This window comes from Drosophila simulans, chromosome 2L (assembly GCF_016746395.2).
Source record: "Drosophila simulans strain w501 chromosome 2L, Prin_Dsim_3.1, whole genome shotgun sequence".
NCBI lineage: Eukaryota > Metazoa > Arthropoda > Insecta > Diptera > Drosophilidae > Drosophila > Drosophila simulans.
This window is the reverse complement of record NC_052520.2, coordinates 16,065,613-16,081,433: the sequence shown is the minus strand read 5'-3', so window position 1 is coordinate 16,081,433 and position 15,821 is coordinate 16,065,613. Positions and strand designations below refer to the sequence as shown.

The 15,821-nt window shown below is 41.0% G+C and overlaps 6 protein-coding genes across 6 annotated transcripts; 4 read left to right on the top strand and 2 right to left on the bottom strand.

Moving 5' to 3' along the window:
- The first annotated feature begins 18 nt into the window (after positions 1-18).
- LOC6732513 lies at positions 19-1,878 on the top strand. Its single transcript, XM_002079597.4, has one exon. The coding sequence runs from the start codon at positions 154-156 to the stop codon at positions 1,876-1,878; it is 1,725 nt and encodes a 574-aa protein (XP_002079633.1). The 5' UTR covers positions 19-153.
- Positions 1,879-2,047: 169 nt separating this feature from the next.
- LOC6732512 (uncharacterized protein CG42266) lies at positions 2,048-4,335 on the top strand. Its single transcript, XM_016178206.3, has 7 exons — positions 2,048-2,487; positions 2,543-2,812; positions 2,915-3,001; positions 3,053-3,070; positions 3,139-3,186; positions 3,252-3,651; positions 3,711-4,335. The coding sequence occupies exons 1-7, from the start codon at positions 2,048-2,050 to the stop codon at positions 4,170-4,172; spliced, it is 1,725 nt and encodes a 574-aa protein (XP_016025165.1). The 3' UTR covers positions 4,173-4,335.
- Positions 4,336-4,520: 185 nt separating this feature from the next.
- On the top strand, positions 4,521-11,964 carry LOC6732510. Its single transcript, XM_016178207.3, has 3 exons — positions 4,521-4,829; positions 4,890-6,050; positions 6,117-11,964. The coding sequence occupies exons 1-3, from the start codon at positions 4,529-4,531 to the stop codon at positions 11,609-11,611; spliced, it is 6,957 nt and encodes a 2,318-aa protein (XP_016025164.1). The 5' UTR covers positions 4,521-4,528; the 3' UTR covers positions 11,612-11,964.
- LOC6732509 (neuropeptide-like protein 31) lies at positions 11,855-12,343 on the bottom strand. The gene is made up of 2 exons (XM_002079593.4): positions 12,208-12,343; positions 11,855-12,148 (listed from the first exon to the last, which is right to left on the bottom strand). The coding sequence occupies exons 1-2, from the start codon at positions 12,217-12,219 to the stop codon at positions 11,918-11,920; spliced, it is 243 nt and encodes an 80-aa protein (XP_002079629.1). The 5' UTR covers positions 12,220-12,343; the 3' UTR covers positions 11,855-11,917.
- A 528-nt stretch (positions 12,344-12,871) lies between these two features.
- On the top strand, positions 12,872-14,211 carry LOC6732508 (39S ribosomal protein L4, mitochondrial). Its single transcript, XM_002079592.4, has 2 exons — positions 12,872-13,851; positions 13,914-14,211. The coding sequence occupies exons 1-2, from the start codon at positions 13,181-13,183 to the stop codon at positions 14,131-14,133; spliced, it is 891 nt and encodes a 296-aa protein (XP_002079628.1). The 5' UTR covers positions 12,872-13,180; the 3' UTR covers positions 14,134-14,211.
- LOC6732507 (NIF3-like protein 1) lies at positions 14,137-15,254 on the bottom strand. Its single transcript, XM_002079591.4, has one exon. The coding sequence runs from the start codon at positions 15,110-15,112 to the stop codon at positions 14,243-14,245; it is 870 nt and encodes a 289-aa protein (XP_002079627.1). The 5' UTR covers positions 15,113-15,254; the 3' UTR covers positions 14,137-14,242.
- Between the last annotated feature and the right edge of the window lie 567 nt (positions 15,255-15,821).

Here is a 15,821-nt window from a genome sequence, read left to right as displayed (position 1 = left end):
TAGTGAACCTTCCTTTGTAATCATATATTTTTAGCTCTACGTGAAGTGTATTCACTTTTTTAGACAAGCTGTCAAAATTTTCATTTAAAATATTAGTTTTTCACCTGCTAGTGGCAAGTGAGCACTCTATTGTTGATAAGAGGGTTTTTAGAAATGTTGGAGAGGCAACGAAGATCCCAGATGAGACTGGATACCGCTGCACCCATTGTAAACCGAACCACCACGATGCGAAGAACCCGTCGATTGAGCTTTAATATCGAAGCAAATGGCTTTGTGGCGCCAAGGACTCGAAGAAGACGAAGAAGGGATCCCTACTTTATAACTTATCCTCCGATGTATGACCCCATGCAGATGGGACACCAATGGGGATTCGATTTTAGCACCAACGCAATGCCCAATGTTTATGAAAATATATTTCCGCCCTTTAACCGTTTAGATGCGGGGGAAAGGTATGAATATGATACTGTAAACTCACTTCCACCGGAAGAAACGTGCGATACAACCAAACCGCATGTTGCTCATGAGATCGGGGATATTTTACTGGGATTAGATAGCTTATTGCAAGACAAAAAGGTCGAAATACTAGAAGAACATCATGATAAGTCTAATACCAGCGAGAATAATGAAGATCAATCCTCTAGCTCTCAAGCAAACCATCATTCAGTTCTAACCGATGTTATGTGTGAAGCAATTGACCGGATAAACAACTATATAGGCAATTATTTCAAGCAACAGGAAATGCAGGCTAGCCTTAATCAAATAAACCAGTTGCGGGGCAAACTACCAGCGATCCAGGTGTTGCAGCTGCCCGTGCAACCGCTAATCGTTCAATCGGTTCCACCGTGTCCATCTTTTGATAACTATCCCTTTCCAGAAAATTATATTCAAAAGAAATCCCATCTCGAACGTTTGCCTTGGTTAAAGGAGCGAAAACGGAAACGTCTGTCAAAGTCCACTACCTACGTACATATGCAGAATCAAGGAAGTAGTACCGAGGATCTGTCAAGTAGGAATAACCTCACAGAAATCCAACAAACATCCAAAAAGGATGCTGGCACAACCATGTGGTGTCCAAGAGAATGCTGTAGAGATCATTGCGGCGCACTTAAAAGCCAGGATGTCTATTCATTGGGGCAGGAAAACGAAGAAACTGCAAACTCCCTGACATCAACTGGATATCCTCCTCCATGTCTCAAGGCCCCACCACCGAGTATTAAATCAGACGAAGAAGGGGACGATCACGGGGAGTATTACCGTCCTACTGGGGAATCCATGTACTTGCTAGATTCCCCTCGAACATCCAGTTATAGATCTAGCTGCGATTATCGTCAAGGAGGGGGAAACCTCACATATTCCTACATGGAGGAAGAGGAGCAGGTGGACGATGATGACTGGTATCGAAGTGCTAGCAATAAGCTAGCTGAGCTGGAAGTGGAGCAGGACTACTTTAAGGAATTGGAGCAGAAAATGCTAACGACTTCGGAGGATCAAGCCCATCGAACTGACCCTGAACCAAACAGTGAAAATAGTTTTGTAAATATCATAGCCACCAGCAATATGGCGGTCAGCACTACAGAGCTTAATGCCGAAACACACCGGAATCCAACAAATATTGTAAGGATCTGCAAAACGTCCTCCTTAAAACAGCGAAATAATGCGAAAGGTGAAAATCAAAGGGTAAATTCGCCAGGAATCCATAAAGTTATGTTTGAAAATGTCCAATGCAACAAGGGAGTGCAGGTGCAACCAAACATAACATCGGCGGGAACGGATCCAATAAGGAAAGTATTTACCTCGACAATATCTAAGGTCAAGAGGAATTCAAAGCATTTAATAAGGCCCAAAGACAGGATCAATCAGAAACGCTCCAATATATAAACTTTAAAAGGAGTCAATAATATTGGAGCAAAATGACCTTAAAGCAATCTTTTACAGTCCCATCAAATTTAATAGATTCGAAATTTTGTATACTTTCGACTCTCTTACAAACAGATCTTTGAAGGGGCTTGGGTTAGGAAGTTGGTAGTGATGCCAACCAGATGCCATTATGTTCTGTGAACACCCGATTGAGAAGCCGGAGAAGAGCGCCTGTCGCTGCAAGAACTGTGTACTGAGGCACTCCGATTTCCTTCCCTGGCCGGAGCCCGTTGGATTCACGGCTGATCGCAAGACTGATAGAGAAAACACCCATCACATTTCCACATTTCAATCAGCCGAGAGTGTGATTACCCTTGCGGAATCCAATGAAAAGCAGACCAATCATTACAAAAATCACCAAAGTAATCCAGATGAAGTGGCTTATACCCCAAACCGAAGTGGGGTCAGCAGTCCAGTTTACGATGGGGCTTCTTCTCCCACTCAGCGCGGTGGCACTACTCCAGCTCCCAATAGGGGGGGCAGTATTTCGCCACGTAAGGAAGAGAATTTACCACCGCGGGATACAGCACAGCCTCAAGCTCAACCCACCATCCTGCTGATCGTAGTCAAGTGAGTCATAGAAGCTAGCACTTTGAAAGCCATAGGTGAATATATTTTTTTTTAGCAAGAACGATCCACCACCGTATGGCCAAGGACAAAGTTTGGAGTATCCAGGCCAACAATACTCAGTTCCGGGACCCAGGGGATATCCAGCTCCCGGACCCAGAGGATATCCAGGTCCCGGACCCAGAGGATATCCAGGTCAGGGACCCGGAGGATATCCTGGTCCGGGACCGAGAGGATATCCTGGTCCGGGACCGAGAGGATGTCCTGGTCCGGGACCCAGAGGATATCCTGGTCGGGGACCCAGAGGTTATCCCGGACCGGGACAAGGGTAAGTTTCGAAACCATTTGGGCATACAAAACTAAAGAATTTATATATAAGCTACATTTTCACAAAATTATGTTAAATATTAATTATGTTTTGTTTACTCAGCTATTATTTCCCACCGTCTGGACCTGGAAATGGAACAGGACCCAGAGGAAGACCAAGACCCCAGAATGAGAATGAATATGCTTACTAGTAAGTCATTTTATAAAGTAAAAGTAACACCTAACTTTTCTTTTCCCACAGTGACAGGCGCCGATATAGGTATTTAAAAACATTAAATTTCTGCTTAGGTTGTATATTTTATTTAAGTTATTTTTTGTTATTTATAGCGAAGCGTATCAAAACAATCGAAATGACTGGAGTGGGCAGCCAAGAGGGTAAAATGTTACTACTACTATGCTTACTATTTCAATTTGATCTATCATCTCCATTCATATTTCAGATACTACGATGGTGCCTGTGTCGAGGAACAAAATTTAAATCGCCAACCCGAAACCCGACGAAATTGCCAGTGTCCAGATCCTGAAAAACAACAGTCTCCTCCTCCGGAGGAAACACAAAGTCCCCACGAAAATTATGACCAGCAAACCACCAAAAGAAAGAGTTTTAAGCGCCTGGTAGGCAGGGGAGTCGGAAATACTTGTAGTTGTCAAGGTCCAAGCATGATGGGTAGTAATCTGAGACCTCGCGGAAACGAAATAGACAATCAAGGACTGGGAAAAAGTGGAAATATGGGAACACCACCCAATACTTTGGAATATTTATCGAAAAGAGGAAGCCCGCCGGATATCCGGGAAGTAACTGTGACCGATGCCAAAAACAAGACGTACAGGTGCATACAGGTATGATATGTAGCATTCGCGGTACAATGGCAATATAAACATCCATACATCCGTAACAGGTGCCAATTTGTATCTCAAGTGGGAAGGCGAATACCTGTCGCTGTTGCAAATGTGCTCCATCTCCCGATGCGGAAAACGATGAATCCTTCGACGAGGACGCGGAGTGCACGTGCAATCAAGAGGGCAAATGCACCTGTGTGGCCGGGAATGAGTTTCCCAAGGAGTTTGGCTGCGAGTGCGATCTCACAAACTTGGAGCAAACTCTTCGTAAGCTTATACCCAACGCCGAGTGCATATGCTACTTGAAGAAGAAGCGTCGCAGGAAGCGAAAGAAGTGGGCACCCAAAGTCTACTACGATCGGTTCGCCAATCCTCCGTTTGTCCTAAATCCCAAGCCGAGATGTCTGGACTACGGACGCAGTCCATTCTGCAACCCGTGCTATAAACCCTGCAGCTGCGCACCTGTCCCAAAGAGCTGCTACACCTGCGACTACAACTGTGAAGGATGTTATCGCTTTTGAAATTCTCCCCCCAAGAAGTTAAATGAAAGCCATAACCTGTACAGATCCTCAACATTTACTTAGGTGGTGCCAAAAAGCCTTTGCATGTTTTTTTTGACGCCATCTGATACTTGTTGGGAATCTCAGAGGAAGTTAAGAAAATATAAATAATTCGGAATTGTAATCAATAGAGCCCTTTATCAATGAAATTTGTATTTCTGTGTGCCCCTTTTGACCCGCAGTAAAAGCAAAAGGATCATCTTACATACCTCCTTCGTTTATTTTTTCGAATGCGGTTGCTTTTTTCTATCTGTCAGATAAATCCAACAATGTAACTGAACCTCTGAGCTCCCGTTCTTGAACTTCGCCCTTTAGAAATGACTGGCCAAGCCAAAAGGCGTCGCACTGCTCAGCAAATCCTCCTGCGACGAGCCTTAGCCAAAAGCGTTAGTGGAGGCCTGGATCATGGTGCCGTGGTATCTCCCCCATTGAGCAGGGATCCCACACGGGTCAATGGAATTCAGGAGAGATCCTCGTCGAGAGCAGCTATGAAACTGCACAGGATTTTGGCATCCAATACACTTAAAGTTTTGCGGGAGAGAAAGACGGCAGGAAATCTGCCAGGATGTGAGCTTCAATCGAGGGACTCACTTTCGTGGGGGAAACTGAAGCCAAGTGGTATATTTATAGGTGCTGAGTTTATCACAGTTAAGGGCTGACCTACTTTTCTCTTTTCAGAGGACAAGCGGGCATTAAGTGGTCACAGTTTAAAAACCAAAGAACATTCCAGGGGCAGCTCTCGGTCGCGTTATAGTACCAGCAATTACCCATCCACCTGGCAACTTAATATCAGTAGAGCCAAAGAGGAACTGAAAAAGGTTTCTACAGGATCGCTGGACGAGATTATCAACTGTTCGATTCTCAATCGCACCCCTTATGATCATCAACTTAGTACGCCACTGAAGTCGGATAATTCCTGTCAGTGCACTATCGAAAAGAAGGCTAGGAAGCGGTTCAAGAAAAACAAAGCGGTTTCGGTGGCCGAAACCCAGACAATCAGCGAAGATGAAACAAGGAATTGCTCAGAAGAAAGGAAACCTCCAGCTCCAGAGGGACTTCAGAAATTGAAGAAGAGGGTTAACAGTGGGGAGGAATATAAGCCACAGCGAAAGGTTTTCAAAACTCCATCAAGAAGTAGCGAGAACTCTACGGATTTTTGTAGGTGTAAGGAACACATTTCAGGACCAACTTACAGTAACTATGGCGGTTATAGTCCCTCGGACACGGAAATTGAAATGGGTTCTGAGTACGAGGTAAAGATACCAAGTCGGTATGATCATCTAAACAAAATAGAGAAGGTAAGCAAGCCACCCACAAATGCAGATACCAAGTGGCGATTCAAAATGCCCAGCAATTCGGAAGTCCAAGAATATATGGCCAGTAGAAATTATGAAAACCTACCAGTGCGTCAAAACAAAAATATGGATCAAGACCGGGAAATTCAAAGAAAGATATTCAATTCTCCATATGAAAGGAAAAAAGTAAGAGAAAGGCCATTGAAGTGCCAGGGCCGTAAGTACTTAGAAGTTCCGTACGATTCTTTAATTGAGACCCCAAGGGAATTTTATGGAAGAAATAAATTAACTACAAACCCAAGCCAAGTTTCTTTAGAAAACTTTGTTAATCGCAATAATAAGGGGGGATGCGAAGAAAGGATGTGCCATGGTAAATGTGGAAAACAAAATATATATCAAGACGACGGACGAAATTCTTCAAATTTCTATCAAGCTACAACTAATGAATATCCGTACTGTGATCAGGATGACTCAGATACTCCAAGAAAAAGGCACGATGCACAACCCAATTACAATCAGATGCATAGGAGATCCCGTAGACAAGGTACCTTTTGCATTTAAGTGATTAAAACAGTCTGCCTAATTAGTTAATTTTTTATTTCAATTAAAGCCCCAAGACGATCTGATGGTAATAAAGATTCATTTCGTGGTTCCTTCGAAATGGGAAATGGATATAGGTATCCTACCACGCCCAAATGCATTGTGGCAGTAACTCAGACATCTACTGTGTTTCTGGAAGGACATCAAGAGCAACCAAGATCGAAAAGATCCAAGACAGGAACAGCGACATCCAATTCGCATTTGATTGAATCACACGAAGGTCAAAGCCAGGTAGTACAATCAAAATCAGCAGAACCTAAAAATCAGAACCAGAACCAAACAAAATCGGATAAAACTAATTTTCAGTCCCAACCCATAAATCAAGATGATTTTAAGGCACAAACAGCAAAAGCTAAGGGCTTAAGAGCTGTGCAATCCAATTCCCTTGTAATTGAATCCCAGGAAGACCAAGAACATCTAGTACAATCCAGCTCAGAAACTGTATTGCCCAAAGTGACTGCTCCGAAAAACAAGAAACCAGTTAGTACGAAAAAACGAAAAAGTAGTAGAGGTTGCAGTTGCTGCAGTAGAAGTAGTTCTAGAAAAAGATCTGTGAAGAAACCTACAACAAAAAGCCAAGTGTGTGAAAATTGCCAATGCAAAAGATCAGATGCAAAGAATCAAGATGCAATAAGCAAGTCAGTGAGTAAAGACAAAATCCTAAAACGAGACTCGTCCCAAACTGACAATTGTGACGTGAGGGAAATTTTAAATATTCTTCAAAAAACTGTGGCCGGTCTGCAAAAGCAAATAAATTCAAGAAAAGGATTCGGAAGGTATGAAAATTCAAAGACAGCAGATAAAGAAGGGGCAAAACCTTATTCTCGTCAGCGAAAACCATTCCGTATGGAAAGAGAAGCATATGGTCAGCGTGTTGGTCCTTTCCAAAATCAATACTCCTTCAACGAGGATACCTCTCAACAAATCCACTATAACGAAAGGCCAACGAATTTAGGTCATAAGTTTGCTTACAGTGAAAGAAGTGCCTCAAACGGAAACGGAAACCCATCGTGCATGTGTCCATCTAATTCGTATACATATTTCAAAGGCCAAGAGCCTTTCCAAAATAATGCAACTTATCAAGGCAACACAATTAACGGAAGGACACTTCAGGATTCCTTTAATAATGGTTCCTTAGGAAATGAACCATATAATAATGTAAGAACATCTAGACAAACAGAATACGGTTACCCAGAGGAAATATGCGAACGAAAAAGTCAACCATATCGAACCCAGAAACCCCTTGACCATGGACAAAACCATTACCCAACGGCGGACTATAAAAATCAAAGCATAAACCAGAGTTTTAATAGATTCTGTTTAAATTCCCAGTGCAGTAGAAATAATCCCCAGATGCAGGACCATCTACAGAATGTTTCGACAGGCCAACCAAAAATGGAATCACCATATAGCCCGGTTTCCAAAACTACCTCAAATTCAGAAAGACAAACTCCCAATGTAACAAGCAAAAGTCCATGTTGTCCTTGTCAAATTATAAATGATCCAGACCAAGAACAAAGAAATGGAGAAATGTCCTTACAGGACCGCCCAGAAATACGTCCAGAAACTTATATACCTAATCAAAAAAGTGGTGTCCAAGAGCCTTTACAAATATGTAACAATTCCACTTGTCCATATGCCTTAGATTACTTCAAATCCTGGAACAGTCAAAATGACCCCAATTCGAATAGAGCTGGTCAAACGGAAATCCTGTCGAGGTGCAATCCTGAATGTCTTGGGATTGCACTTAATTCAGAAACTAGCAAACGACCTGAGCATTCACCAGTTGAAAATAATCAAGGAATAGTAACCTTCCAAGTCAGCGATCAATACTGTGCAGGTGAAACAACACCCAATAGAGTCAGAAACTATGAAGATCCTACACAAGCATGCGATAATCCTTTTTGTGAATCAGCCAGGCAATTCTCCAGGTCGTGGGAAAATCCAAATTATCCAAAAGCACATAGTACTATACATAACTCAAAAGAAAATTACCAAACAGAGTGCGACCCGGATTGTGTTTTAAATGAAACTTTTCAAATGAGTGGCAACGCTTATAATTACGAATGTCCTGATGCGCAAAAGGGAAGTGAAAATGGCACTGCACTTAAGTCAGAAATTAGCAAGCGACCTGAGAATCCACCAGTTGAAAACAATCAAGGAATAGTAACCTTCCAAGTCGGCGATCAATACTGTACAGGTGAAACAACAGCCAATAGAGGCAGAAACTATGAAGATCATACACAGGCATGCGATAATCCCTTTTGTGAATCAGCCGGTCAATTCTCCAGGTCTTCAAAAAATCCAAATTACCCCAAAGCACATAGTTCTCAACATTACTCAAAGGAAAATTACCAACCAGAGTGCGACCCGGATTGTGTTTTAAATGAAACTTTTCAAATGAGTGGCAACGCTTATAATTACGAAGACTTTTGTGGAAATCCATATTGTTCCGAAAAGAACACAATTATAAACGATACAGCTAGATCTGAACAAGGAAAGGGCTGTCAGAATTTTTTAGATCCTTCTTTGGACTACACAAACAATCCCGGAATGAATTTTTACAGAAATTCTCTTAACCATCAGACCGATGAAGCATTATATCAACAAGAACTATGCGAACGGCCCGACAGAAAAATACTTTCGAAAAACCCACATGAAGGCGTGTCCGTAGATCACTCTGGAAATCGCGTTTGCTCTAATCATCCTAGAAGCCAAATGACTAAAAATTATTTCCAAACTGCACAGTGCTCACCGAATTGCCCTACAAGGCCAAACTTTTCCAATCAAGGTGAAATTAAACAAGGAGGTCCACGAGTGACAGTATTGAATAGACACAAGAGGGAGGAACAAGTAGTTAAATCTAGAAATAATCGTGAACCATTTCAAGCTACAAATGCTTCAGAATTTTACTCGAATTCAAAGTGTTTGGATAGAACAGATAGATATTCCAAGAAGATAGACATCAAAGAGGATGTTTGCAGCAATTCACAATGCCCAAATAAAGTGGGGCGAAGACATGGAAGCAGAAACGACGACGTAATACATCAAACATATAGAGAACCAAAAAATAATGAAAAATCTTTAAAGATTTCTTCGCCCAGAAGAGCACAACTACAAAATTGCCCACAAAACGAAGTCGATAAAAAGTTCTGCCTTGAAGATTGTCCTTATCAAAAATATTCTCCCAATCAAAAAAATCGAAGGAACACTGGGGCAGGAACTACAACATGCGCCAATCCAAACTGCCCAGATAATTTAAAATCTAAAGTAACTTCGCAAAAAGATAAGCATTCTACGCAAAATAGAACTATGTACTGGACGGACAATGTTGAAAAAAGCACGAAAGGGCATATTTGTAGGAATTCAGAATGTACCGCTAAAGCAGGTATAAATAAGGATCGAAATAAATATTCAAAAAACGATAAAAAATGCTCTTCGGAAAAGAAGTGTGGAAATGAATTTTGTAAAAGTACAAAACCAATGAATAGGGCAGGGAATGAATATGGATATGGGGATGGTAAGTCGGGTAAAATCAGTTCTGCAAGACAATCATCGCAAAACGATAAAAACCCCAAAGTCTATGGAAAAAATCCAGTTGCAGAATATGAATACGAAGAGAATGGTTATAATCGGCAGCGATACCAAAATATTCCCCAAAATCAAACTTATCAAGTCTGTGAGAACCCAAAATGTCCTGTTCTCAAAAATGAGGAGAAGAAATATACGAAAGATTTGTCCTGTAACGCACAATGTTCTGATAAAGGTGGTACTTATAGGGTTACAAATGAATATAAAAGTACTTCGGAAAGGCAAACAGTATATAGCGAACAAAAAGCAACAGGTCAAGGAAATTTTCAAAGGGAACAAAGAAATAGTAAGTTGCAGAGCAAAAAAGATACAGATTTAAACACCAAAAGCTATAATCAGCGACTAAAAACTAATGATATTGATATCTGTAATAATCCAAAATGCCCAGATAGACTAAAAGAACCTGACAGTAAGTACCATTGTCCCAAACAACAGGTTGTCTATAGGACAAATGAAAGGATGGCAATGGCTCCTGAAAAGGATCAATGGGATATAAGCTACGATTCAGATTCTTGTTTTGAAGATTGCCCTTACCGCCATCGAGTTCTCTTCACCGATCTTCGTAAATGCAAGAAAATTCCCAAAAATAGAAGTCGCCAAAGAAGTGGAAAATCAGATAATTACTATATGGATCAAATTGAAACTAGAATCTGCACTTCATGCGAGAATTTTGTCCCTCTTAAAAGGGATCGTCAGGCCATTCATAGGCACTGTAATTTACGTAATGTGGAAGCAAGTGATATGCACGAATCCAAGGAAAACTTAATACTAAGAACCATGTGCATGCCCCCTAATATACCAGCACCAGTTTATGCCAAACACAGAGATAACCCTTTAGTAACAGATCCCATTTTAACCAGCTACGATAAGCATATTTTGAAAAATTTCGAAAAATTCAAGGAGGAAGAGAAAAACAAATCTCAGAAATGTGCTCAAGAGTGCCCATTCGTTGCTCAAACTGAAGACAAGTCCCTTTTATTGAAATATTCCTCTGTTTGCATATCTGAAATAGAATCCCAAAATCATGACCCTCCATGCGATTGCAAAAGTGAAGAATTTATAGAAGAAAGAGATACGGAAAGAAAGAAATCTAAATCTTCAATATTTAGTTCTTGTTTAAAGCCTCCGAAAAATGATAATGAATCAAGGTCTGATCAGGAAACAAAAATGAAAATAAATGAAAAAACTCATTCTAAATCGAGTGGATTTAGCTGTTTTAGAAAAAAGAATAAGATTTCCCGCGAACCTAAAGAAAATACTCCTTCAAAATCTAGTTGTCCCACAGAAAAAAAGAAAGAGGTAAGCGCTTCAAAATCAAGGGGACCCGCATTTATTCAACGAACGGAAAATTCCCAGGAAAATTCCAAAGAAAGGGAAAGAAAATCCCCTCGATCAACAAAATCTGGAGGGTTCCTCTGTTTCAAAACAAAGAACAAACGGCCGCAGAATGAAAACTTGGAAGAAGAATCGCAAAGGGATATTGATAAAGATCCAGCCAATGCTAGAATTGAAAAAAGTGTTAAAGAAGATAGCAGTAAAAAACCCTCGAAGCGTAGCGGATTTTTCCATTGGAATAGAAAATCCCAAAAACCAAAGGCCAAAGATACCGCGGATGCAGACTGTACTTGTAGTACCCATCTTTACCATGATAAAGACGTTCCCATTTTGAAATCTGAAGATCCTTTCCGCTGTCTATGTGCCCCCAAAGAAATCAACGATGGCGAGGTTAGAGTCCTATATGACTCCAGTTTCCGGTTCAAGAAAGAAAGTTGCAGCTTGGCAGATGTCCCGAAAAATACATATTACCATAACGATTCCCAAAATCCAGGACAGGACATGACGGAGATCCAGGAGCAGGAGGTCAGTTACTGTCCATGTAGCAGTGCTAATGGGTTCTATAAAATTGTGCGGTAGTTATGATTGAGAGTTTCATCGAATATATGTATATATTTTTTCGAAAAAATTCCCAATCATAATTACTTAAAGTGGGCTACTGGAGACCAGAACAAAATTTATAATTATTAAATAAAAAAAAGTTGAATGAAAATAATATGTATATATTAATGCTTGTAGTGTCGCAGTAACCAATTAAGGGGAGATCAAAAAATCAGCTTAACCCACATTTATAACTACGCAGAATTTCAAAAAACACGTTAGTTAGTTTTGCATTTAGTTTTTTAATAAATTTACTTATAAGACAAATTATCAGTTTATTAGTTTTTAACCGTAAAAACCGCCGAAACCACCAAATTCTTGTTGCTGCTGACCACCAAAGTTTCCATTTCCGCCAAAACTTTCCTGCTGCTGCTGCTGTCCAAAGGAACCGAAACCACCGAATCCTTGTCCAAAACCGGCCTGCTGTTGTTGCTGCTCAATACCGCCTCCATATCCACCGAATCCGAACTGGGGACGCGCCGAGGCTATGGCAAACAGAGCAACCAGACAGAAAATCTAAAGACCCAAAGATTTTAAAAAATCTGTTCCCTAGCATCAACTATAAAAGCACTCACCAAGAATTTCATTTTGAAAACACTTTTAGCTTCCTCGACGAGACTGGAGTAAGAGTATATGAATCGTCTTTGAGGATAAAACTGCAACTGAACTCATATCTAGCCAGTCTTGGTATTTATAGAACAGGTTCGGCTACCTAGGAATTTTAGAAGCGCATTACCTGAGTATACCTTTTCCGAGAAGCTGGGATACTCATTAAATAGGATTTACACGGTTCTCGTACCTCAGAAACACAGGTACTGCAGCTAATCTGTTAGGCCTCCTTAAAAGAATAAGCAGAAAACTGTCCTTGAATATTTTTGGTTACCACCAAATAAATAATTAGTAATGCTATTAAAAATTATATATTGTTTATAATCTACAAATTATTGATGAATTTGTAGTATTGCTAAAGTACAAATATTAATTTCTCAGAAAAATTAACATTTCAAGCATTTTCACTCCATATGCTTTGCTGATATGGCCGAAATAAATAGTTTTGATTTATTTATTTCAGTATTTTAGTTAGCTTAACTAAACTAAAATTACTTAAATCAAAACCATGCCAAGAAGTCATTCCTAATCCTGCTTCTTTAAACTTGTATATTTATATACATTATTTACAGCGTCAAAAACGCTCCCTTCTACCTTTATTTTTCAAATATATTCTGTAAGTGTTTATTCTCTTTTTTAGCTAAACTTCACAATTGCCTTTGCAATATTTATTTCTATTTTAAAATATCCCTCAAGGCCCCAAAAGGTCAAATTTTTAATTCTGCGGATACATAAAGTAGTCGCCATCGTACATATTATCGGTGCGTTTCGTCACTACGTGAACTGCCACACACAGTGATAAATGGGTGCAAATACATTTTTCGTGTCACGATGTAGCCTCGGTATCGATATCAGTATTTACCAAGTAATCGATATGCGGCGTTGAGGTGCCAATGCCTAATCGAACCTATCGATAGACTTTACGGCCTGCAAAGTAAAATGTTGAACAATATTTTAAAAACATCCAGGCAGGTGCTTTATCCCGTGGCAAGAACTTTCAGCCGCAGCAGCAACCAAGCCAATGTGGTGACCGAAACCGCTGCGGAAGTAGCCGCACCTCCGGCGACGAGATCACCCCTCATTCTTCCGCAAGATTACACAAATTGCTTGCCGGTGAGCAGGAGCACGGCGCGCCAGGCATGGATTGAGAATACGGATGCGGTGGCGGAGCGAAAAGTTGGCCTGATTGAACTGCATCCGGATGTCTTTGCCGCCCAGCCGCGCGTGGACATCATCCAGGAGAATGTGGAGTGGCAGCGCAAGTATCGTTATGTAAGCATGGCACACACCAAAACACGAGCGGAGGTGCGCGGTGGTGGTCGGAAGCCGTGGCCTCAAAAGGGAGGTGGTCGTGCCCGCCACGGCTCCCTCCGATCGCCCATGCTGAAGGGCGGCGGCGTGGTGCACGGACCCAGGTCGCCCACGACCCATTTCTACATGCTGCCCTTCTATAAGAGGGTTTTGGGATTGACCTCGACGCTGAGTGTTAAGCTGGCCCAGGATGATCTGCACATAATCGAGAATGTGGACATACCCACCGGTGATGCAGAGTTCCTTAAGGACTTAATCGCTGAACGCAATTGGGGACCTTCTGTTTTGATTGTAGACGAGTGAGTACTGCTTGAAGGTGAACATATAAAACTTATATTGATACTGATTCTATTTTTTCCAGAGACCATATGTTCCCCGCGAATATTTGCCAGGCTAGCGATGATCTGGGCTATGTCAACCTGATGCCAACCTTTGGCTTGAACGTGTATTCTATGCTGAAGCACGACACTTTGGTGCTAACAGTGGCTGCAGTGAAGCATCTTGAGCAGCGTCTGCTCTACCAACTTAATCGAAACGACGCCGCCAGCAAGGGCGGCAAGTTTAAGCTGGATCAAGTCTAGAAGTTAAGAAAGTTAAATCCTTTAGTTTATTTGTAACCTTTATGGATGCCAGAAAATGCATTGTTAAACAAAAAATGATTTTAAGATCAGTTTTATTGATGTGCTCTCCTTACTGTTTGTAGACGTCAACAAAAGCGCTTAGTTCTTTGTTTATATCGCTAGCCACGGTGACGAGAGGATCCTTATCCACTTCAGATACAAATACCAGGCATTCTTCATTTAGAGATTTGGCCAATATAGGACAAAACTCATGGAGAAAACCCCTTTCCGAATTACTATGATTGCAGAGGAGAACGGTGGTATTGTTGTGAGTGAACTCCAGAACTTCGTGGTGGGACATTTCGCCGGTAATGATAAGATCCGCTTGGATACCCTTCAGCAGAGATGCTCCAGAGCCGGCACAAATGCCGACGGATTGGATGAGTGTCTTGGGAGTGTGGCCCACAGCTAGAGCAACGTGCACGCTGTTTTTAATGCGCTTTTGCAGAGACTCCACCACCTGGGAAAGCTCCATTTTGGTTTCTATATATCTGCCGGATCCGGTACCCGGAGGAGCACCCAACTCCGGTTCCAGGGGACGGATGCTGAGGATATTCACTGCCTTAGATAGCCAGTCGTTGACGCCACCACTCTTCTTATCCCACGCCGTGTGGGGCGAGTACAAGGCTATGTCGTTGGCCAAGCATGCAGCCACGACGCGCTCCTTCCAATGTGACTGCGTAATCCTGGTCAGGGGCTTGAAAATTGGCGGATGATAGCTGATTATGAGCTCCGCCTCCTTCTCTAGCGCTTCTTTCACTACGGGCTCCGTTAAATCGTTAGTTAATAGTATTTTCTTGATTTGTTTTTCGCGGTGCGGCTCGATCAGGAGTCCCACGTTGTCCCACTTCTCTGCCCAAGAAGTCGGAGCAAAGTTCTCCAGCTCCTTGACCACAGCCGCCAGCTTTTGACCACTAAAAGTGTTCATCCTTCTCAGCATTCCTTGATGTCCTGTGCAAAATATTTCTTGTCCTGCGTTTAAGATTTTGTGCAATTGACTTATTGGCCGGTAAGTGCTGCCAACTTGATTTTTGTTGTTTTTCCGCTGCTAGCTCTTTAAAACATCTGTTATCACCCGCAATTTTTAAAATGAGCGATAAAATTAATGGTTAATATTAATAAACACTAAAAAATGGGGTTCCAATGCGTACATATATTGTATACTATAACTATATAAACAGGTCAAATTTTTGTTGCGTAATTTTGACACAAAAACATTTAATAAATATTTGGATTTAATAATAACGAAAACACGAAAACAATTCTAATAGAACTATGAAAATTAATTTGATAGCCTACAAATAATTTAACAAAACATTAAAAAAGTTTTTATACCTCAACAATGTCATCAAATTGGCACCAAACTCTTGCTTTTAATAGGAAAAACTCTAGACGAAAGCCCGATGATAAATAATAATTCAACAAATTCAAGCGGAAGCCGAAGAATTTAAATTTTAAATAATCATTTAGTTAAGTAATAAAAAAAAAAGTAGTAAAAACCCACAAGGAAATGACAGATGCAGGGAACCCCTAAAACTGAAGAGTAACTTGAAAATTCCCAGCAATTGAATTGCAATTTTTGCAATTTAATTGGAATTTTTTAAATTTGATAATCATTTTGTTATATTAAATAATTTAACAAATACCAG